The sequence below is a fragment of the Nomascus leucogenys genome, chromosome 1a (assembly GCF_006542625.1).
Source record: "Nomascus leucogenys isolate Asia chromosome 1a, Asia_NLE_v1, whole genome shotgun sequence".
Taxonomy (NCBI): Eukaryota; Metazoa; Chordata; class Mammalia; order Primates; family Hylobatidae; genus Nomascus; species Nomascus leucogenys.
In genome coordinates, this window is record NC_044381.1 from 37,062,182 (window position 1) to 37,085,141 (window position 22,960).

The 22,960-nt window shown below is 39.4% G+C and overlaps 1 protein-coding gene across 3 annotated transcripts in view; it reads right to left on the reverse strand.

Annotated features, from left to right (window-relative positions):
* The window catches only part of TDRD7 (tudor domain containing 7), an 86,705-nt gene that overhangs the window by 15,297 nt on the left and 48,448 nt on the right, over positions 1-22,960 (reverse strand). For 2 of the 3 annotated variants that reach the window (XM_003260537.4, XM_030797153.1), the window contains 8 exons: positions 21,326-21,912; positions 17,002-17,188; positions 11,373-11,484; positions 9,545-9,747; positions 8,415-8,549; positions 6,578-6,664; positions 3,484-3,618; positions 39-149 (listed from right to left, as the gene is read on the reverse strand). In XM_003260537.4, coding sequence (XP_003260585.2) covers positions 39-149; positions 3,484-3,618; positions 6,578-6,664; positions 8,415-8,549; positions 9,545-9,747; positions 11,373-11,484; positions 17,002-17,188; positions 21,326-21,912 — 1,557 coding nt within the window. The remainder of the gene's footprint in view (positions 1-38; positions 150-3,483; positions 3,619-6,577; positions 6,665-8,414; positions 8,550-9,544; positions 9,748-11,372; positions 11,485-17,001; positions 17,189-21,325; positions 21,913-22,960) is intronic. The other variant, XM_030797065.1, reaches the window with a different exon arrangement.

Sequence of the window (22,960 nt, forward strand, 5' to 3'; positions counted from 1 at the left end):
GCCTTTCTAAATGTATCAGGCCCAACAAGATAACTAACCTTAATGCTACAGTCCGAGCAATTCAAAACAGAATCTCTTAACCAAAGCACTGCATCTGGTGTCCACATGCCAATAGATTGTGGAAGATCTGCTAAACAGCACTTAATGGCCTGAAAAGAAAATATGATGGAAAAGTGAACACACCATGTTAAAATACCTAGTTATGAGTAATGTTAATATTATTTTCCTACAAATCAAATGTTACCAAGATAGACAGCAAGCAACAACAGCTAATAATGACAATCACAGTTCCTGGTTTGAGCATCTGCTATGTTCCCAACTCTATTTATATAACTACTATTGTCTTTACTCCTTTAAGAGCCAGGGCTTACCCCCAGCACTCCATACACTTCCCACTGTACAATACTTCTGCATGACAGGTGTTGCAGCCCCATTTCACAGATGGGGAAATGGACTCAGAAAGACTGGGTAAGATACCAAAGTTGCAAAGACAGGGTTGGGACTTTTATCAAGGTCTACCCTCTAGCTCAACTTAAAAAAAAAAACAAAAAAACAATTGTCATTTGGAGGAAATCTGACTCCTGTTGCTTCATTCAGCATTTCCTGAGTACCTCGTGGGTACCAGGCACATTTGTTTGCCTTTTGAAGGAGGTTGTAATGAGAATTAAGGAGGGTGAGAAAAACTGAAATCCACAGGTCCCTAAAAGCTTCATTTTCCCCAGTGCTTTTTAGCTCCTACCACCACTATACAACCATCTGCAAAATGGCTACAACAGAGGCTAAAAAGTGAACTCAGGGATTTCCTTCAGCTTCAAGCAAACCCTCGAATCAATGGAAGCAATTTTGTGAAGGGGATGAAACCTAGTTCCAGGATTCCTTTTCCTCTCTGAGCCCCTTCCTGTCTTCCTGCCTTCCTCCCTCAGGAGCTCTAAGCCTCTTGCTCTGCTGGCTGGATGTGGTACCTTTCTTGTTGGAGAGGAGGTCACTTAGAGCAGACAGCACACTTGAATATCTGCAGGGGCTGGGCAGGCAACGAGGGAGTAGGGCAGACCCGATGGGGCCAGCAGAGGAGAAGGCCCCAAGCTCCTAAGGAGCCCTGCCCCACAAGAAGAGTGCTCAGTAGAGTCAGATTTTCCAATTTGTCAAGAGAGAAGCCAGAAGTAGGAATTTTTGTGTGAAATTTCCTAATTTTAAAATCCTGGCAACCAATTCACATTTTTAAAATACTGTAAGAGCCAAGAGCCAAAACTCAGTATTTAAGGGTTGGCTTTGGCTGACAGTCCATCGGTTTGGTACTCTGATTTAGACTCTTGGAGAGATGTTGTGAGCCAGAGGCTTGGGCTAGCTGGCTTTTAAAGTTCTCCCAACCAACAGTCTTCACATTTGTCAAATAATAAACCTAGATAAGATTATGAAAAAAAAATTTTAGTGATTGTTAATGCCGTAGCATATAGGTGGTACTGTTGTGGACTTTCAGACAATCACAGTGGTGGGACAGATTCCCAACTGCCCTCCAGCCCCGGGGATCTTTTCTAGGTAAGGCTGGCCCTGCATGGCTGTTCCAACAAGAGGTATTATTAAGTCAGAGTAGCACTTAAAGGCCCATCAATTTCCAGAATCATGGCTGAACAATGGACAGTAAAAATGATTTTGAAAAAAGCTTCTCTGTAATAGTCATGGCTAGAAAAAGCAATGGTGATGGGGGGGAGAGATATGTCAAAAGCCACGCTACAACAAAAGCCAAAATTGACAAATGGGATCTAATTAAACTAAAGAGCTTCTGTACAGCAAAAGAAACTACCATCAGAGTGAACAGGCAACCTACAAAATGGGAGAAAATTTTCGCAACCTACTCATCTGACAAAGGGCTAATATCCAGAATCTACAATGAACTCAAACAAATTTACAAGAAAAAAAACAAACAACCCCATCAAAAAGTGGGCGAAGGATATGAACAGACACTTCTCAAAAGAAGACATTTATGCAGCCAAAAAACACGTGAAAAAATGCTCATCATCACTGGCCATCAGAGAAATGCAAATCAAAACCACAATGAGATACCATTTCACACCAGTTAGAATGGCCATCATTAAAAAGTCAGGAAACAACAGGTGCTGGAGAGGATGTGGAGAAATAGGAACACTTTTATACTGTTGGTGGACTGTAAACTAGTTCAACCATTGTGGAAGTCAGTGTGGTGATTCCTCAGGGATCTAGAACTAGAAATACCATTTGACCCAGCCATCCCATTACTGGGTATATACCCAAAGGATTATAAATCATCCTGCTATAAAGACACATGCACACGTATGTTTATTGTGGCACTATTCACAATAGCAAAGACTTGGAACCAACCCAAATGTCCAACAACGATAGACTGGATTAAGAAAATGTGGCACATATACACCATGGAATACTATGCAGTCATAAAAAATGATGAGTTCATCTCCTTTGTAGGGACATGGATGAAAGTGGAAATGATCATTCTCAGCAAACTATCACAAGGACCAAAAACCAAACACTGCATGTTCTCACTCACAGGTGGGAATTGAACAATGAGAACACATGGACACAGGAAGGGGAACATCACACTCTGGGGACTGTTGTGGGGTGGGGGGAGGGGGGAGGGATAGCATTAGGAGATATACCTGATGTTAAATGACGAGTTAATGAGTGCAGCACACCAACATGGCACATGTATACATATGTAACAAACCTGTACATTGTGCACATGTACCCTAAAACTTAAAGTATAATAATAATAAAATTAAAAAAAAATTTTTACAGGTAATTAAAAAAAAAGCCATGCTAATTATGGACAATGTTTTATTCACTGAGTTTGATGGCAGAAGATGTCTTCTTGAAAATGTTAGTAAATGGGCATCTTGAAGTTGTAGAATACTGCATTGTTTTATTTTTTAAAAGATATTAATTTCTGCACAAAGTCCTCTATTTCTCCTAAAGGTAGTGAGTAGTTCTAAACAACTCAAAATATTCAAAATCCTTATCATCTGAACATTCACAAATAAAGAAAGGATCGGCTGAAGTTAATCTTTTAATTAAAATGTATGGTGGGGAAGTCACCGAGAAAATGATTATGTCTAAACAGATTTCCAAAGAAAATGGTTACCTAATTAAACTAAAAACTCTAAAAATAAACATTTATACACAATATTCTGGAACTGTATATAAGTCAGTACTGGCATCTAATTATCAAAATGGAACCTGTAACTGGACAACACAGCTTAATGACTGGATGCTCTTGAAAACAAATATTTCTCAAACAACAGTCTGTAAATATGACTGGCCTTCTTGTCTAAGTCAGTCATGTTTTACTTCTGAAAACCAGTAGACAACCACATTTGGACAATTTCCAATTTTCTTAAAAATTAATGAGATCAAAACTGAGAAGGCATCTTACAATAAGATTATGAACACATCAAAATCTGTTCCAGCAAATCTCCCAGGCTGGTAACATAGTACCTGAGGTGGTATTGCAATCATTCCTTGTAGAAACCGAGGTGGAATTTCCCTGAGCTCTGACACTTTTACAGATGTCACAGTACCAGAGTCCAGGAACTGAACATCAAGAGCCCGGCTGCTGTGAACGTTTGTAATCTGAAATGAGATAAGTGTTGGCTCATTTATTAGCATATTCAAAAGACCAAAATGCTTCTGTGCAATTACATTTTGTACAATCCTGAATTGCATATTAAAAGCAACAGACTATCAATGTTAAAATTTTCTCTTAATTTAAAATGTATTTATTTACTAAATATTATTATTATTATTTTGAGACGGAGTCTTGTTCTGTCACCCAGGCTGGAGTGCAGCGGTGCAATCTCAGCTCGCTGCAACCTCCACCTCCCAGGTTCAAGCGATTCTCCTGCCTCAGCCTCCCAAGTAGCTGGGATTACAGGTGCCCACCACCACAACCAGCTAATTTTCTTGTATTTTTTAGTAGAGATGGGGTTTCACCATGTTGGCCAGGCTGGTCTCAAACTCTTGACCTCAAAAGATCCACCCACGTTGGCCTCCCAAAGTGCTGGGATTACAGGTGTGAGCCACCGTGCCAAGCCTACTAAATATTGTTTTAGAGTAGAATTGCTTTCAACATCTAGTTAATCAGTAATAATCAGCAAACTGATCATAAACAGTAAAATAAGTATAGTAATATTTATTATTTCTCCAATTCTAGGATGTGACTTATTATAAAATGATTTGATACATTATTATATATTGCTGATTATAAGATACAGTCTGTTCTCCAAAATATTAAAATATAAGGGAAAAACTATTGTTTTGGGGTCAAAACAATAATTACCTTTGCAATTATTTGTATAACTATCAAGAATAAATACATGATTAAACATAGGATCTGCTTTTCACTAATTATTTTTCCTTCCCTGACTTTCCATACATCACTAAGAGAATGAGTACTCAAACCTTTTATCTACCTTGAAGGTAGACAATATACAATTTGATAATAACAAAAATAATACTAGATATTTATCTAAAGTATTTGGACATACACCAAGAAGGCTTCTTTTTGCCAAAAATGCATAACCTAAATTTAAACATGAAGATACTCAAATTGTGAGATACAACATAATGCTATTCTTCAAAAAGTCAGGAATAGCAAAGAAAGGCTGAGTAACTGCCAGGCTGGAGTATACTAAGAAGACATGACAACTAAAGACAATGTGGGATCCAGATTGGATGCTGGAGCAGAAAAAGTACTTTGTGGGACAATTTGGGAAATGTATGCTCTGTGGATTAACTAACGGTTTTGTATTAATGTCAATTTCCTGGCTTTGATAATTATGCTATGGTTATATAGATGTTAACATTTGAGAAGGTAAAAGGCCAATGAGACCTCTTTGTGCTATTTTTGCAACTTGTAAAAAAGGAAAATTATTTCAAAATAAAAAGTTTAAAAAGTTAGTATGCATACATTTATATATTTTAAGTTAAATCACACAGAACTTTAAGATCTGAAGAATGCCATGATCTTTTCAACGAGTCATGTTTTTGAAGTTTATACCTAGGCACATACCCCTTGGTCATATGACCCGAGATTTCAGCCTTCTGACATACATTCACATTAATAGCAATAATTACTTCAAAACTGCTACTCTCATTAAAGTAGACATGACCAAGTTTTATTTAAATAATGAAAAAAATCGGTTCAATTAAGTTATCAAAATGTTGCTGTGCAGCATTTAAAAAATTCAATAAAGCAACGATTCTTACCTTTTGGGGGTTGATTTGAGAATCTTACAAAATTATGCATACTTTTCCCCCAAAATATATAATACAAGCACACACACAATTTGCATACAATTCCAGAAGGGTTGAGGGACCCCCCCTGAAAGTTGAAATCCTTGAATCTAGGTTAAGAACCTCTGTATCAAAGAAAAAAAAGAAAAAAAAATCAAGCCAATATTTTTTTCTTAATTTTTTTTTAGTTTTTTTTTTTTTTTTTTTTCTTTTTGGTTTTGTAGAGATGGTATCTCACTACTGTGACCAGGCTGGTCTCAAACTCCTGACATCAAATGATCCTCCCACCTTGGCCTCCCAAAGTGCTGGGATTACAGGTGTGTGCCACCTCAAACTAGATGAAGAGAGGGAGGGAAAGCAACCACAAAAATCCAAAACCTGCCTTTTTAAAAACATATAGAAATGCAAGATAAACCATAACAAAACTCCTTTCAAGTTCATAACTGAGCTTGCAAGAAAATAAGACAATTATTAGTGACTAGAAATAGAAGAGTATGTGAACATTAAAGCCAAAATTGTCCTGGGCAGGAGACATGGCCTTAGATCCAGGCCGGAGGCAGGGAGGATCCGATACTGCCCTATGAAGCCACAGGTCTTAAAGGGATATACTCTCAATGGAAGGGCAACTTTGGAAAGCAATTAAGCAAGATATAGTAAAATTGAAGATATGCATTCCCAATACCTAGAAACTCCATTCCTATGCATGTACCCTGGAAGACACAGACAGGAAGTTTCAAAAAATTAGGAACAATCTAAATATCCATCATCAGGAAGATGGAGTGATAACACTGGCATATTAATAGCACTGAATCATACAGCAGTAAAAATAGATGAACTACAGCTGCACACATCAACATGAATGAATCTCACAAACATAATGAATGAAAAAGCATGACCAATACCTCTTACTACTTATATAAAGTTTGAAAATATTTATTCATTTAGTTACACTTATTCATTTACCTTTATATTCACATATTCACTAATATATTTCCACTATTTAAATATTAAAAATATACAGTAAAAGTGTGTATCTACAAGTACAAATACAGTAAGAATATAAACAAGTAAGAATGAGAAAAAACAAATGAAACTGGGGTGGAGGCAGAAGAAAGGGGATGTAAACTTTCTTCGACCATAACTTCAACCAGGAAACTTCAACCATACTGGTCATGTTTTATTTCATAAACTGGTGATGAGTCTGTGAGTATTTATTCAATTTTTTAAAAAACCTATGTGTATATTTGAAATATTTCGCAGTAAGTTAAGATTAAAAAGCCAAGTGACTGATTTTTACCTCTACTCGTAACCATTTTCCTTTGCAATGGAAGAGGCAGATTTTCCCACAGAAGGGTAATGAAACAAAGCACTCGGAGGTCATGTGCTACAAAACAGAAATGCATGATACTCTTATTACTCTTAGCAAAGAGCATATTGCTACACCATTACAAAAACAGATCGCTGTGGCACTGGCAGACTTAACCGACATGTAGTCAGACTTCCAGCAATGGATGCAGCAAACACACAGGGTTATAAAACTTTTGTCTTGTTACTCATACATTTGTTGACATCAGTAGTTTACTCTCCCTACATGCACATGGCTCATATATCAGCATTGTTAACATGTCTAAAAACATTAGCATAAGATCATTATGATTCACTTAGGCACTGGCTCCATCAGTTACACATGAAGAGAGGTGTTGAATCTGATAAAAAGGAGAGCAGCATGGATGAAAAGTGAGGAGGTTGCGAGAGCTGTCTGTAGGCCTATTCTTTTCATCTCTTCACATTTAGATGCAAAGATAACATTTTAATTCCAAAACAAAGAAATGTTATCAACACAAATATGTATGTCAGTGCCAGTTAAATACCAACAAATCACAGCTGGAAAGATGAAGTCTCCTCATCTTCCTCTTTTGAAGTTGGGGGTACCTGTCCATGGTCTCTTTCTGTTCAGGGTGTGTGTTTCTACTCTCCCCAAAGGCAATGTCTCACTTAGGTTACGAGCGCAGTAGGAAATATCGAGTCCTTTTCACCACCAAAGGTTATAAGGACAACATCCATACAAATGAGTCACTGGAGTCAGCCAAGCTGGGGGTTTCAGATTTTTCAAAGATAGACTTAAAATTAAACCTCTGTAACACAGAACAAGATAAAGCTATAGGAATGTCTCAATTCCAGACTGTACTTTGAATGCGGGTTTAACCTGATTCAGCGCATATTTTGGCATACCTATTCTACATAAGACACTAGATTAGATACTGTAAGGGATGCAGAAAATTGGTAAGGCACAGTCTATGCCTTCAAGAAGCATATGCTCTAGAAAGGCAAATAAGTACCCAAATAGCTAAAATATAAACCTGAATATGAATGCCCTGAGGTGGCTGATGTGCTTTGTGGGTGAGAGGGAAGAGTTCACTTCCAGGGATGAGGGGGTAAGGGCAGAAGTGGCAGTAGGGTTTAGTGATTTGGAAACCACAGCATATTCTGAAATATGACCATAATGTCCTAATGGAGGTAAGGAAACCATTTTAGAAACTTAAAGCACAATAAAACCTCTACAGAGCTTGATTCAGAAAAAAATAGTAGAATTAAAGGATAAGCTTATTAATACAATTTGAACTGCAGAACCACATTTATCAGGTGGCAGGTTCTCAGGGTCCACAAAGAGCTCAAAGAGTGATAGCTGAGAAGGAAGATGAAGGCAGAATTAAGGAGGAAAGTTTTATTATACTCCTGAATTCCAAGGTTTCTCCTTGCCTGAGGCAGAAGAGTCAGCTGGCTCTAGCAGACAGTCACAGGCAGCTGCACTGTGGCATCACCAACTGCATGTTATAAATAACACATCTACCGATTGCTGAGCACTGACTACATGCCAGACACAGTGTCCTCAGGACAATCCTATAGGGTACACACTATTGCTATCTTCGTTTTACATTGCAGGAACTAGTGTTGTGTTTTTCTTTTAAAGCTCTGAAGTCTGGAGCTCTTTACCTACTATTCCAGGGATTCCATTTCAGAATACTAAAAAATTGTTCATACAAAAAAAATTGTTCATACTTATGCAATTTAGTAAATTACTCGTGTTTGTAATTTTAGGGCTAATTTTAGAGGTAGAAGAGGTTCTGCTATACCTTGCAATGGAAGTAGTCCTCTATCTTATGTAGAAGGTCACTGAGCTTGTTCAGACCCTTACAAGGCACCTGGCAGTAGAGTGTCCCATCAGAGCAAATATTAGTTACTTTGACATTTGTGTACATGGCGTCAACCTATAACAGACAAAGTATACCTCGTGAATGCTTGAGAGCAGAATGCAGCTCTTACCTACCTAAAGGGTATCTACCTGAACATCCCATAACCAGTCTTTGCATTTTAAAATCTTTAAGTTAGAGTATATGTAAGATGAAATGCAATATATAGCTTAAATGTACAAAACTAATTTGGATTCTTTTCTTTTTAAAAGAAATGTCTAATATCATTTATGCCAAGCACAAAATAGACATTGTGCATACATTCCCATACTCCATTGTCTGAAAGGCCAAGACTGTCTTTAATGTTGGTTTATTTTCTCCCCATTTATTTAGAAAAAGAATTACATAAACCATGTTTTGCAACATTAACAGAAGTGAAAATAAACTCTCACAAAATCAAATCCATCATCAGCCTACTTTCTAATCTGTGTCCAGCGGCCACATGAATTTGAGTAATTTTAAAAAACCATAATCAAAATAAATATTCAATTTTACCCATTTTTAGTCAAACCATAATAAAGACATTCACAGTGGTTCTACTTATTAAAACAGAAGTTTTCCCATTGTTTCTATGAAATCTTTAAAATGACCATTTTTAACATCTCATCCTATTCTCCTGGGTAGATATTCTATAATTTATTTAAAGGCTTCCTTCTTTTGGGGCATTTATGTTCTTCACATTAAAAAAAATTAAAGCTAATAATCAACATCTTCGTGGACCCAATTTTCCCTTCTTTCGTATTATTTTTCCTTATTATCTTTACAAAATAATCTCATATAAAATCAATAGGTGCTCATTGCAGGAAATGGAAAACAAAAATTCCAGTTCCTAAGAAACAATTACTCTGAACATTTTGGTACTTTTTTCCCTTCTAGCCCCACTCCCTGCTTTTTTCCCCTCAATGTAAATGTAATCTGTCTCTATCAATTGTTAGCCTAAAATGTATAATATTCTGGTGATTTTTCTCTCATACAAAATGTGTAACAAGCAACAACAGTGATCACAGTGGTACCTGCAGGTGAACCTCTAGTGACTTGTCACATATAGCCTTCAAGCAGGTGGCATTGATATTGATATCATCTTCTCCTGAGGTATCATACAGAACAACAAGTGGAATGTCAGCTTTGTCAAGTATTTCCACTGCAAAGATCTTTCCACAAGTCAAAGATTCAACCACCTTCACTAGATCAGGGTCATCACTTACGACTTCCAAGCCTGAAAAATATTGAATCTTTTAATTTCTACTTAATTAGAAAAATCATTTCAAGATGAATAGATGGATTGTGTCTGTTTTGACCATTACTAAAATTATAAGCCTACTGCAAAATTATTAAATTTTATATGAAAGCTTTGTTTTATAATCTTTATCTTACCTCTTAGGTTTTAAGAAAATATAATGTAAATGCCCTTTTGAATGATACACTAAGGCAGGCAATCTTAAGCAGAAAAATGGATAATCAATCAGAATTTCTACCTTGGGAGAAACAGTCTTCACTTTATACATGAACACATATTTAAAACCAAAAAACTAACACATATGAGAAGCCATCAATTATGTCTTCTAGTCATATGTTTGTAATGCACTTCCTACATATATACAATTATTTTTCTTATGAAATGAACACACCTTTATTGGAAATTGAGACAACCACTATTGTTTCTTTTTTATTGACCCTTAGGATACCAAAGAACCTTCTGATTTATCAAAGAGAGATTAAGTAGTGTTTAACATAACACAGGTATTAGATGAATTTTGTTGTAGTCCAACTACTCCTTAAATTCTTAGAAAATTATAGTTCCACATAATATATATGACAATCCTAAGTCAATGTATTAAATGCATTAAAACTAGCTCATATTTCCCCCAATGGTACTATAATGCCTATTTCCATATTTTTCTACTTTAAATACACAAGCTAAAATTCAGAATCCTCCTGAGTTTTTTCTTCTTGTTCTGTTCTCCAGACATATAACTTTGAACTTTTCTCAAACATTTAATTTCAACACCCTAAATCCTGTCCTATGCTCTTGATACATTCTTTCCAACATCAACTTCTAAAAGTTGTTAACAAGTTTTTAAAATTTCTTCAGGTTTATCTCACAGATAAGAGTCAAACCTAGCTCCTGTGACATAAGAATTCATCCCACTGGGAAGGAGGCATTTCTTCAGAGTACTAATTTTCATGAAATAATTATGATCATTTTCTGCATTTGGCTCAAGTCCCCCCAGCATGGTGCATATTTCAATGCCTTTCCTTATCAGGAACATGACCAATGTGTCATCTGTCCTTTAAGTTTATCCCTACATGGCACTCTCATATAGGTGGATTCCTCTGTTTCCTTTAGGAGGAAGGAAAAGAACAATGATACATCTACTATGCCAGAAACTGCATGTGACCTGTGATCAAACTCATGCTTGGGTGCGTGAGGGTGTGTCAGTCACACCCTCATAGCATCACCACAGTCCATCTCAGTGGGAAAGGGGCTGAGAGTCACCTCACAACATGCTGAACAACATACTGAAACTGATCAAATGTCATGAAACAGGGCCTCTATCAATTGTTACTAGGGCAGTCAGAACAAGAAAAATCCCTTTAAGATGGCTAATTGACATTTTTATAAGAAATTATAATACGTTTTTATATATAACATAAAATATAAAAACATAACATTTTTATAATGGTATCTTATAAAGAACACATTAGACATGAATTTAAACCTTTCAAGAAGTAACACATTATAACATGAGATACTTAGTTCATTTTAGGATTCAACCATCCAAATGTACAGTGGTAATAACCTATTGAAATGCAGAGAGCTTTTTAAAAAGTTCCTCTTACCTGCAAGCTTACATTTTGTAGCTTGAAATGAGAGTGAACAAAACTTCGGGTTTAATTTGTATGCTTTGCTTTTTTCAACATTTTCACTAAAACCATAGTCAACATAGCATACCTAATGATTAAAAAAACAGAATGTTTAGTTCTTTATCCTCTCTTTAAAAAACTCATTTGATACACTTAATTGGCTCAATCTTATTCCATAATCAGCAAGCTGAGTGGCACAGTGGCACCTGGAAAAAGCTGGGGAGGTGTCCCTGACTGACCACAGAAGAGAAAGGCTGGAGCTGAGACCAAGGAAACCAGGGGTCCTGGTTCCAGGCCCCAGTCTTCTACCTCACCCTACTCCTTCAATGGGAAGAACAGGACTGCTCAGCCCTGCCACCTTGCTGTTGCCAGTCTCTCAGCAGCCTATCTACCTGGTTCTGCCAACTCTGCTCCCCTCCCCTTTGGTACTTTCATTAATATCATAATGCCTGCATCAGCTTATTCTTTTTTGAGTTACACATTTCCACTCATTCCCTGGACAGCAGTATTTGTTTCTATGGCAGGCATCATCCTTGTGGTATTTATCAGATTCTAAATCCCCAAAGCAGCATTTGTGATGGCTATTCTCAGCTACTGTGCTTCCAGGGACCGAGATGCTTCATCAATGACAACAATGGTATCACTGCTGAACAACATGGAATTCTAAACTGAAAAACAGGTGTACCTATTTTTTTCAAAGGTGTGAAGCTGGGTTAGGCCTTCTTTCAGCTCAGCAAAAGGCCCTAAGTCTGCTGAACAGAGGTCTGTGTTTGCAGAAACCTGCACAACTTTTCCTCACCATTAGCACAGATTGTTAAGAGCCTGGATATTATTTTTAAGAATATTTATAGAATCTTCAGTTTAAAAGGATGATATAAACACAAAGCCTTTTTTTGAGAAAAATAAAAATCTAGAAACATTAAGCTATGGTTTAGAATAACTAAGAATCTAAGGGAAAATGTTGAAAACCTAATATGCATCTCTAATTAAAGGAGATGATGGTTATTAAAAGACACAAAGCAAACACAACAATAACAAAAACCAGGGCAAAGTCTTGGCCTTAATACCAAGTAACATGAGGTAGGTTCCTTTCACTGCCTCCCTGAAAATAAAGTCCACAGGCCAGCTTCTTAGTACCTAGATTATGGTACTAAACACACGAAACAAAAACCCTCCCCAGCAGAGAATCTAAGGGAAAAAAAGCAGAAGACACCACTCCTTTCCTTGGCCATGTGATAAGTGGGCCTGTGCGGCCTGTCTACCTTGTATCAGAAAGATCATCTCTTAGAATCCACATCTGACTCAACACAGACTTAGGCCTAGATCGCTAGTAGGGCTGCACGTCAGGCAGCTGGCCATTTAAGTGCACAAATCTATTTCTCCAATCCTAAATTAGCACCTGCTTTTGCTTCTCATAGGCCTCAGGAGTCAGGCAGCTCTCAGTTCCTTTAACAGCTATCACCACCTACAACTTAGATTCTGTTCTTCCCAGGCCCAAAATGGAGGTAACGTGGTCTGACAATAGGACATAGCATGTGAAATCATGACTCCTGGGAAATTCAGAATGTATTCTTAGCACAAGAACAGATTAAAGAATAACTGCTCCAAAGCCTCAAAAGAAAGTGTTTCTGAACTGTTTGTAGCTTCTTTTCTTATTTTTAATCATACATGTTTGTATGGCAACTGCAGTGTATAAAACGCTTGTCCATGCATTGTCCAGTGTGACTCTCACCACGCTCTGCTCTGTGTCCTTTGCTCTGTGAGGGTTCAGTAGTCTCTCTCTCTCTCTAACGTCCTAGGATCAGGGCCAGTAGTCACATAATCCTGGCATAAGGCCCCAGTCCATTCCTGGTTCTCTGGCACCATCAAGTGGCCAAAGGTCTCCCAGCACTACCTATCACCCAGCAGACTCCCCTGGGATGTGGGCCTGGGTCAGGCCAAACTGGCACCAGCCTCAGCGGGTGACTGCATCTCCTGTTTCTCCTACTCACCAAGGATCTGACAGGGAAAGCAAGGAAGGAATCAGTACTTACCACCAGACAAAGTTCAATTCAAGCGAAGCAAGACTGGTGCTAAGTAGCTGGGGTTTCTCCAAATAAAGGGAGAAACCGTCTCTGTCAGCTTCGTGGGGATGTGGGGAACAAGTTCAGGCCCGGATTGCTACAGTCACCACTGTCCCAAGAGCTTGCTACTGCACAAGATACCGAGCTACCTTTTTTATGCTTCACATCCAGCCCATAATTCTCAGCAGCAATGACGAGGCTGGTCACTCCCTTCTTCATGAGACGCTTTCTTTTTCTGGCTTCTGTGACACCACTCTCTTGGTTTTTCTTCTTGGGCCATCTTTACAGGCTTCTCTGCTCCCCTAATGCCTCCATGTAAATACTGAAGGGTTTCAGGACCTGGTCCCAGGCCCCTCCTCCTCTCTACGTGTATTCTCTCTCTAGGGGATCTCATCTTGTCCTGTGATTTCAATAGCACCTATATGCTGATGCCTCCCAACCTGACACATCTCCAGTCCTAACTGCTCCCTGAGCTCCAAATTCATCCATGTGACATTTGATAGCTATTCTCAAACCTAGCAGGTCCTATGAAATTCTCAATTGTTCTCCACAATGGTTTTCCTCTCTGACTTCCCAATTTCAACAAATAGCACCAATATCTAGTCAACTGCTCAAGCCCCAAATCCAGTAGCTTATCTTCAATCTTCTCTTTTGCTTACCATCCACTTCTAACAGGTCAGTGTCCTGTCAGTTCTACCTCCAAATATATCCTACCTCCATCTTTACTAATCCAGGTTACAAGGTAGCTGGCTATTACAACAGCCACCTAACCAGTATTACTTTCCTTCTGTGCCCTATTATAATACACTCCATTCCCCCACAACAGTACCAGAATGATTTCTGAAGCATCTAAATGAGATCACATCACTCTGCCTATCTCTTGCTTCAGAGTTATTTTCTATCATAGTTATTTCCTTTATTGGTTATTTCCTTCATTGTACTAAAATTGTTTTGTGTGTTTATTGTATGCTTGTCATCTCTCTTTTCTCACTAGAATGTAAGCTTCATGAGAACAAGGACTTGTATGTTTTGTTCTTGGCTCCAGGAAAAAGTGAAAAAGTGTATCAGGCAGATACAACATGATCAGAGTGTCTGAATTTACAGATAAGCAATCAGGGAAGTTAAATAACTTTCCTAAGGCCACACAGCTAGAAATGGCAGAGCTGAGACTCAGTTCTATCTGACACGAGAGCTTGAATTCCCAAAGTAGAAGGAGGGAGGGAGGAAAGAAAGTGACTGCCCTATAGACTTCAGACTGGGAGATATCCTTTTGGAATATCTGCATTATTTATTGTAAATATTGTTACACTGTTAATGTGTCACTAAGATTTACGTATGATTCTTCTCTTCATAAGAAATCTCTGTGCCTTAAAATAGCTTAGCTTTTGTTGAACTTCCTAAGGGCCGGGGGAGTGAAATGGCCAGGAAATAGTTTATCTAGGAACATTTAGGGATAGTTATCTCCTATCAACTAGAGACCCAGAGGAATGGAGGGACTTGACCAAAGGCACACACCCAAATACAGGCAGACTCAGGACTAGTGCCCAAGCCCTGTGTTCTCCTTTGGTCCAGTGATCATCGTGGTCCTTAGCTTCTTCCAGGTTTCAAACTTTATCCAAGTATAATTTACACTGAATAAAAGATACCTGTTTACAATACAGTTTGATGGGCTTTGATCAATGTATACATCCATATAATCATCACCATAATCAACATATAGGCCATTTACACCACCCCAAAAAGTCTCCTCTTGCCCTGTGCAATTAGCCCCCCTCCACCTCCTGTCCCAGGCAACCACTGATCTGATTTCTATCACTGCAGATGAATTTTACCTGCTCTTAGACATCATTTACATGAAATCATACAACATTACTCTCTTGTGCCTGGCTTCTTTTGCTCAGCACAAAATCTGTGAGGTTTGTCCATGAAACTATTTATATCAGTAGTTAATTCCTTTGTATTGTTAACAGTATTCCACTACATGAATAAACTATAATTTGTTTTTATGATTCACCTGTTGGTGAACATTTGGGCTGTGTCCAGTTTGGGGCTATTACTAATAATGCTGCAACACACATGTATGTACAAGAAACCTTGTGGGCCTTAGAGGTCATATGGTAAGTGTTCGTAAGAAACTGGCAAACTATTTTCCAACTTTCAGATTTTTAAAGTCAGTCAAATTACTTAAAATTTGTGCCTCTGTAGATTCAGCTAGGGAATTTCCTAAATGCCTCTGCAAATGGGAAAGGGTGGCTGGGTGGTTGGGTGAGCTTACTTCTGGAGAGGGTCAGGGCCTCTCCTATTGAGCAACCTGCTAAGAAACAGCAGTATCCCTTTCTGACCTCCTAACTCCCACTTGTAGCAGGGGTTCAGTGGTCAGTAACTGATGGACTTAAGCCTGCATTCAGGGACTGGTCATCTGCACTCAATGACACATATAGGATTACCAGCTGGCGGCTGATAGTGGCACATGGAATAAGGTTTTGTATTATGGAACAGAGGCTGCAGAAATAGAAACATATTTCCCTGCTTGCAAAATCTAGAGAAAACCAAAAGATCTTAGATACATTCCCCTCACAGTCCAAGAGCGCTCTGTATAAATATAAGGGACTATAGAAGTGGGGAACTAGGGTCACCCTTCTGCACAGTGTCCTTCCCATCATGAAGGACAGAAATGAACCCAAGTCTTAAAGCGCATTGCCCTTTAGGGAAGGGAGACATCTTAACAATCGAGAAAGAAAAGACTTTCTCTCCCTCCAAATTCTCTATCAAGTAGCAGGCCCATTATTCAAAGGATAAATTCCAAATAGACACACAGCTTCCACCAAGATAGAAAGAAGTAACACATTAAAAATACACTAGTACAACTGACCACACAGCACACGGAGCTAATACCTAATTTCTCTGCATGTTATTTGGGTGTTCCAAGGCCCTGAGACACTACTGCTCTCAGGGAAACTGTGCTTCTTGGTCTCTGCATTGACGGTATGAAAAGGCAAAGGGCGGAGGCTGATATCCACGAATGTAGCCAAGCCCAGAAGAGTCTGCTGATGGAAGCGAGTGGCAAACGGGCCCACTGGCCTTTTCAAGAGGGTGGAGAGGGCTACGCTGGGAGCAGCTGTGGAGAAGGACCTGTGTCTTGGCTACAGAAGAGGGGGAAGAATAATTGTCTCCTTTGGTCTGTATGGCTTCCCTCACTCCGAAGTACTGGCCTTGATAAGAAGCCCACAGAGTTCTGGTCAGTATTCATTATACATCCCCTGGGAATAGGAAGTGTCTTTCCCTGATTGGATAATGTGTTATGAATACTCCCATGGGGAATTTATTTTTTTAACGAAAACTCTTGAGATAATATAACTACCACGAATTTAAAAGCTGACAGGGATAACCTTTTACAGATATTATCTTTTCAACTTCCATTGAAAACTACCTTTAGTTATAGGATACGACATTTAAATTTGAAAAATGTAAAAAATATTTACATTTGGAAAATAATAAGGTATTTGTATCCATAATGCTATGACAAAGTAAACAGTGCTTGCCTTTATTTTGTTCTCTTCTGTTGAGATGACCTGTGCCCGTAACCAGGCGTCCTCCTCAGCATTTACGGCCAGCAACTGCCCAACATTCACGGCCTGGACTGGTGTGACCTTAGGATTCTTACTGTAATATTCCTTCATCTTATCTTCCATTAATTCCTGAGCAGCAGAATAGTCTTTGCCCACATACCTGAATCAGTCAAAAGAAGAGAATGCAAATGAAGTAACCTAGAAGAAGAAAAGCAATAGGAATTCGTTTTTGTCCTTCTTTTTTCTCTGCTGCTATCTTTGGTTCCAGCCTCGGACTTGCTTATATCAACAGGGAGGACAAGGTGTATTCAGTGAAATACTTATCTCTTGAAAAAGAAGATAAGGGGGCTGGGCACGGTGGCTCACACCTGTAATTCCAGCACTTTGGGAGGCCGAGGCAGGCGGATCACAAGGTCAGGAGTTTGAGACCAGCCTGGCCAATATGGTGAAATCCCATCTCTACTAAAAATACAAAAATTAGCTGGGTGTGGGGGTGGATGCCTGTAGTCCCAGCTACTTGGGAGGCTGAGGCAGGAGAATCGCTTGAACCCGGGAGGTGGAAGTTGCAGGTTGCAGTGAGCCAAGATCACACCACTGCACTCCAGCCTGGATGACAGAGTGAGACTCCCTTTCAGATAAGGGATAATGGAGATTGCACAAAACACACACCAAACAACACAGCAAACGTTTGGTCCAACATATCCCACAACAAAGGAAACGTGGCGCAATCCAGACAACGAGAGGGCATAACAAGAAGCAGCGATAGTGTCCTCAGGAAGGACAAGGCTGAGAAAAGAGTCAGGAAGGGGAGAGAGGAGGAGACGTGGAAAATGGAGATACCAAGAGAGGCCTGGAGGCCAGAGAAGTGAGGGTCGATGCTGGATCTTGACTAAGGCTGCTGGAAATCTTTACAGATTACTAAGGAGAGAATCTAGAACATAGTTTTGCCCTAACTAGGGCTGGGTCAAGCTTTGAAAAGCAATGAAATTTTACTAGAGAAAAAACAAAGCTGTAAGTACACTAAATACAACAATGTGACACCCCCCTCCAAACTTATTAAAGAATTTGAACAAATTACAACAAAATATTGACTTCTGATACCCTTAAAAGAGGTACCATATTCTAGTCAAATGTCTCTAAAACTGTATGCTTGTTGAGAAACATTTTTTTTTTTTTTCAGGGTTATGTCCTTATTCCTTTCTACACTTTTCTACTGTTGACAACTGTGGTCACCTTGTGCCAGTTCATGTTATCAAAACAGGCTACTGTTTTCTTGCGCTTTAGTCCTCAGAGATGATTTCTTCCAGGGTCTCCTTCTAGGGTGTAAAACCTGGCATATCAAGTTTGGGTTATGTAACAGAAGCTGTCCCAGCCATAGGATCGAGGCCTTTTTAGCTGGAAGGCTATACTCTAACAGTACCAGCATCACTTGGCCCAGGAGATGGGGGAGATGCCACAAGAACCTTGTTCTTTGTATTGTTCCAGGTTTTACCCAGGCTCCAAGTGGGCTTGTACAGCTCTAAGAAATGGTTCCTTTAGGACTATTTCTATGTATTCTTGGTAATTATCAGCAGGGCAGAAGATGCCATAGTCAAGCTATTCATTACAAGGAGAAAAAAAAAACACCTCAGAAAGTCCTACACAAAATGGAAACCATGTGCAATGGCTATTTTAAAATGAAATATTATGTGCATGTTATTGGCTGCAGAAATAGCTGCAGAAGCTTTGCCATACTCTTATAGTTTAAATTTAATTTTTTTTTTTGAGACAGGGTTTCACTGCTATGTTACCTAGGTTGGACCCCTGGGCTCAAGCAATCCTCCCACTTCCGCCTGCTGAGTAGCTGGGAGGATGTGTACGTGTCACTGAGCCAGCTACTATCATTTAAATGTATTGAGCTTTGCAAATACTAAGGCACTGCCTTGAATGCAGCTGCATTCTTGGCTCTGAAGTCCTCCAGAAGGTCTGCAACTGCACCCGAGTGCCCATTTGCTGGGACCTAGAGTCTCACTGGGCCTCCCTCTAGTGCTGCTATGTAGCCCTGGGTGCTCAACTGACAGAGGCCTGGGCTGCAGCCCTGATGTGGTGGTCTGCCAAACACAGGCTCCTGCCAGAAGGGAGGAAGGTGACGAGAAATGGCTTGGGATCTGCAGGCAGCTTCTCTTCTCTTAAGCAGCCAGGAGAGAAGGAGGGCTGCACAGATAGGGGGAAGATGGAGGGTGTTGGATGAGACACAGTGCAGGACTGACATTACAGCTGGTATGACAGTGGGTAATGACGAGAATGAGGTCATATATTATCCTCAAATTACCTGAGCAAGGGGGGCAAAGAATGATGGATAGGCCAATTTAGGGATGCCCTAAATACAAAGTTTTACAAAGTTAATTTCTGAGACAAGGGATTCCCATATTTGAGATGAGGGTTCTGCCACAGTACCCTCCAGGCCCTAATGAGCCAGAGATCCAGCTTCCAGTGCCTACTGCCTGCCTGGGTGAAGACGCGGATATAGAACAGGGTTCAGTCTGGTGGAGGTTTGCAAAGTCTTGTGGGGAGGGCAGAAGCCAATAACCTAAGGTCAGCCTAATGGCAGACATTACCCATCTTGCTTGCTGGTTGCCAGCCACTCTGCTGAACACATAAAATGCTGACTCCAGGATTTAAATTCCTACTGGGATAAGGTATTTAAATAATCTGACGACCCTGACATAATCATCCTGGAATAGATTAGAACCCTTCTACTAAAGTCCTAGAACTGATCCAGACTCCTGACAAACCTTGGTGTGAACAACAGAAACCATGTGATTGGTCCGGCCCGGTGCTTGGTCTCTGACTATGGCACCAACAATTACTGGTTACAGATACCAAAGGATCCTGCCATGGAAGTTTCTTTATAGTATAGTCAAATGGTAAAAGGTGGTAATGTGGGCTTCAATATCTTTCCTTTACTTCAATACAATAGTGAAACATATTGGGACCTCTAGCCTTCAGCAACCTATTTATATCTTCAGGCCACACCACATCTTAGAATAAAAGCTTTATCCTCTCTAAAGTTTCTGGAGGTTCTTCTAGTTTGAGCATCTGAAGATACTAGGTTCATTCTATTATCTACTCAGATTTCATTTGTTCAAATGGAAGAGCTTTAAATTTTTGAGCTTTTCTTTCATTGAAGGATTCTAATTATTTTTTGTTGTTCTTCTTTGGGCTTTTCCATCCCAGTTATGGGTCTCTGGAGGAGTGACAGCCCAAACCAAAAGACCATTTGGTTGAAGGTGCCCAGATTCTGTTTGCTTCAGCATTTTTCTGATCTGCCCAGCCATGGCCACACCCTGGACTGGTACCTCCAGGGGTTCAGCTACATAGGTTCCCATTCTTTTTCCCAAATGGAGACTGCAAATTATAGTCTTTCTATATTTTCCATGTATTCTGCATTTTCTCCAAAAGTCCAAGACAGGTGCCTGGAGCTGGACTGTTGTTATTCTAGTTATTGTTAGCTACTTCAGCAATGATGCCTTAGGCAATGATGCCTCCTCTCAGGCAATGATACTGAAAGACTCAAATAAACAGAGCACCTTTGGGTCCAAGGTCTAATCTGATGTATTTTACAAGGAAAGCAGCTCTGAGCTATTTTTACTTTTAGGAAATATTACATAGTCCCAGATTATAAATCATATTATGTAGTGTGTGGGGCACTTGCCTTTTCTGCGAACTAGGTATTGCTTTTGACATAATATAGTTACCATCATGCTTTTGACATAAATCTTTTTTTCAAGTTCATATTATCATTCCAATTTTTAAAGCTATTAGTAATCTTAGGATAGCTGTATATTTTGAACAATTAACAAATATTCTTACATTATTCAGCCTCACTATAACTCTATAGAACTAAGAATATCTTTTTTTTTTTTTTTTTTTTTTTTTTTTGAGATGGAGTCTTGCTCTTTCGCCCCGGCTGGAGTGTAGTGGCGCGATCCTGGCTCACTGCAAGCTCCACCTCCCGAGTTGACACCATTCCCTTGCCTCAGCCTCCCGAGTAGCTGGGACTACAGGCACCCGCCACCACGCCCTGCTAATTTTTTATATTTTTAGTAGAGATGGGGTTTCACCGTGTTAGCCAGGATGGTCTCGATCTCCTAACCTTGTGATCCGCCCACCTCGGCCTCCCAAAGTGCTGGGATTACAGGCATGAGCCACCGCGCCTGGCCATATTATTCTTCCTTTAACCCTCAACATCCATGTGAAGAATAGACAAGTGACAACAGTACATCAGAACCCTAAAGAATTAGAAAATGAAACTTGCCTGATAACCACTTCATTTGTGTTGCTCAGTTCAACCACCAATACAGATGGCGATGCTTCAGTTGGAATCATTAAAGGAGGAACTGTTATGTCCTCTGTAAAGGTACTAGTGCTTTCAGCAATGTTTTCTTCTATCTGCAAATACTCTCGTTCAACCATAGCCCTGATATCATGATCACCGTGTGCTTGCCCTGCATCCTTTTGGATTTTGTCAGTGGGCAGTGGAAGTTTAGCATAGAGAATGGCCTTCTGGGGATTTCCAGAAATGTAGTCTATGGTGCATACATCAGAAAGTGAGGCAAGATTTTTTAAGGCATCCTCAGGGAATTTCACTGTGTACATTTCCTCAAATGCTTTCGGAAGTGCACTGGCCCAAAGGCCACTTGTGTATTTCACCAGCAGGTCTGCCACTTTTTCTTTAAAGTCTCCTGCCATAACTGTTGGACACCCTTTCAATGGTGGTGTTTGTTTGGGACCAGGTAGTGGCGATGGAGGTACTTTCTCAGTGTCCAGTTTACTTCTCAAAAGCTGCTTTCTCTTAGCTGGATAAAGAAGTAAATCTTGGCTACCACTGCAAGGTTTCTCCACCTGAAATTTTTAAATAAAGCAAATGACAGATATTTCAGTGACTATAAACAACCCACAAACACATTAATGCATTTTAAATTTTAGTCACGCTGTTTTCAAATTAACAAGTGTACAATTTACTCTTTTCAATTGCTAGGACTTTAATGCATTATCTTCACCTGCAAATAACACGAGCCACATTTCAGAAATAAACAGGAAAATAAAATAGTATTAAATTCACTTGTGCGGCATCGAGACTCCAGCTGCCCTAGAAAATCACAAGCGCTCTGCCCTGTAACGCGTACTCTCATTTAGTCGTCTCTGCCAAATCCAAAACAATAGCTTACAAAACTGATTAAAAATAAGTTGTGAAAAGGTATTAAAACTGTCAGGAATAAACCACGGGGAAGAAAACTAGAAAATACTTAGACAAAATAGGAGTGCCATCTCTCTTCTTCTTGCAATAGCCTGAGAAAACCCTTGGCTTTCCATTATTTAGAAAAAGATGCTCCAGAGATAAAGTACAGTTTTAAAACAACCACAGCAGAAAGTTTAGCTGCAAGTGTTGTCACTCTAACAAACAAGTATTAAAAATACCTAGCACTTGTATGTCATCCAATCTTGAATTTCATTTGCATGCCATTCCTGAGAGGCACAGCTTGATGACATCTTTTTATGCAAGAGAAGAAGGAGAAGAGAAACTGATGTATGGTATCATTTTTCTCCCTGAGTTTTAAGCCTTTCTACCACTAGAGCAGGGGTCAGCTCTACTACTAGAGCATGGCCCAATGCAGTTCATGGCTCATGGGCTAAAGAATGATTTTTATATTTTCAAATGCTAGGAAAAAATCAAAAGAATTATATCATAACTTGCAAAAGTTATATGAAACTCAATATACATAAAGTTTTATTGGAACACAGTCATGCTCATTTATTTACATATTCTCTCTGGCTGCTTTTGCTCTACAGTGACACAGTTGAATAACTGTGATGGACTGCATCTGTTAGTTGCAGCTGTTGGTCTGCAGAGCCTAAACATTTACCATGGACCTTTACAAAAGCAGTTTCT